Source organism: Mustela erminea, chromosome 9 (genome assembly GCF_009829155.1).
Source record: "Mustela erminea isolate mMusErm1 chromosome 9, mMusErm1.Pri, whole genome shotgun sequence".
Lineage (NCBI taxonomy): Eukaryota > Metazoa > Chordata > Mammalia > Carnivora > Mustelidae > Mustela > Mustela erminea.
The window spans coordinates 58,651,560-58,653,341 of NC_045622.1; the positions used below are offsets into that span (position 1 = coordinate 58,651,560).

Consider the following 1,782-nt stretch of genomic DNA (forward strand, 5'->3'; position numbering starts at 1 on the left):
GCCCTATGGACGGATGTCATATTATGTCTGGATCCTTTTTCACTTCTTTACGTGCTCTTTGCAAATATATTAGTTACATGATACATGATGATCTTCAATTGATCATTCTTCATATACATCAGTATATGTATTTTCCTGTTTTTGTTTTTATAAATAATGTATCTACATATTTCTTTGTGTTTTTTTTTTCCCCCACAAATTCTATTTTTATAAAGAGGTTCCAAGATGGGGAAAATACATGTACTTTATAACTGTTTTGGTGGAAAGTTTTAATCTCCTTTTTAACAAAGCATAAGAACTTAGACTTCTCCTGGTAGGGTAAAAGTCATTTTCAGTGTAGTGGTTTGTGGAAGATGGCAGTCTGTTCAAATCTTCACTAACTTGAATGGTGGACATATTTTTTACTCTTTCCTTGGGATGATGAAGATTGATCAAATCAATATTTACGATCAATCACATGTCTCAGAGAGTTCTTGTTCTGGGCATTTTGAAAATTGTTCATTTCGTTCTGGAGGTTTGCTAACCTCAGGACGTTTTGTTCACAGAGATGACTTTGTGATAATATGTGATGATCCCAGATCAGTGGGGGCAGTGGGGTTGGTTGTGATGCCCTGACCCTTAGCTCAGGGATCTTTTCCACAACATCCTTGAATAACCCTGTCCCTGATCTGCTTGGTTCTAACTCCATAGATGATGGGGTTGAGCATGGGAGGTACCAGGAGGTAGAGATTAGCAAACATGACATGTACCACTCGGGGCACATGATGTCCAAAGCGGTGGGTGAGGAAGGTAAAGAGGGCTGGGATATAAAAAGCCAAGATGACACAGATATGGGAAGCACATGTGCCAAAAGCCTTGAGTCGGGCCTCCTCAGAGGGCAACCTCAGAACAGTTCTCAAAATCATCACATAGGATATACTAATGACAATTATGTCAAAGCCAACCACAGAGAAGGCCACAAAGAGCCCATATGCACGATTGACTCTAGTATCTGCACACACCAGCTTTAGCACAGCCATGTGCTCACAGTATGACTGGGGAATGACACGGTTGGTGCAGAAGGGCATCCTGGACACCATGAAGCAGAAGGGACTCACCCACAGCAACCCTCTCATCATCACAGCTGCCCCCAGTTTTCCCACCACAGCTGGGGTCAGGACAGTAGAGTGGTGCAGTGGGAAGCAGATAGCCACATAACGGTCCAAGGCCATAGCCATGAGCAACCCAGACTCCACAGAAGAGAAGGCATGGATGAAGAACACCTGGATGAGGCAGGCATGGTATTCAATCTCATGAGCATGAAACCAGAGTATAGCCAGCATTTTAGGTTGGGTGGAAGAGGACAGGGCCAGGTCAGTGACAGCCAGCATGGCTAGGAACAGGTACATGGGCTCATGCAGCGTGTGGTCAGTTCGGACTATATGAAGAACAATGATATTGCCAACTATAGCCACAACATACATGGCACAAAATGGAAAGGCAGTCCAAAATTGGTAATTCTCAAGTCCTGGGATCCCAAGTAGGATGAAGAACACAGGTTGTGAAGAACTATTCTCTGAAGCCAGCATCATAGAATGGGTGTGTTGTTCTCCCCTGAAAAGGTATGTACTCTATACAGGTGATAATAGTCAAATAAATATTATTATTTATACTCTTTCATAAAAGGCAATTTAATAATAGGGTAAAAGGGTTTAATGGCAAACTGAAAGAATTTCAACTGTTTAAATAAAAATATTTTGCAACATAAAGTGATGCTACTCTTTATTCCTCATTCATATTTAT

At 41.7% G+C, this 1,782-nt stretch overlaps 1 protein-coding gene across 1 annotated transcript; it reads right to left on the reverse strand.

Annotated features, from left to right (window-relative positions):
- Positions 1 to 623: 623 nt before the first annotated feature.
- Positions 624 to 1,571, reverse strand: LOC116600239 (olfactory receptor 52R1-like). The gene has a single exon (XM_032360373.1). The coding sequence runs from the start codon at positions 1,569 to 1,571 to the stop codon at positions 624 to 626; it is 948 nt and encodes a 315-aa protein (XP_032216264.1).
- Positions 1,572 to 1,782: the final 211 nt, after the last annotated feature.

Excerpts from the sequence above, each read along its gene's own strand:
- LOC116600239 (XM_032360373.1), bottom strand. The coding sequence starts at position 1,571 with ATGATGCTGGCTTCAGAGAATAGTTCTTCACAACCTGTGTTCTTCATC.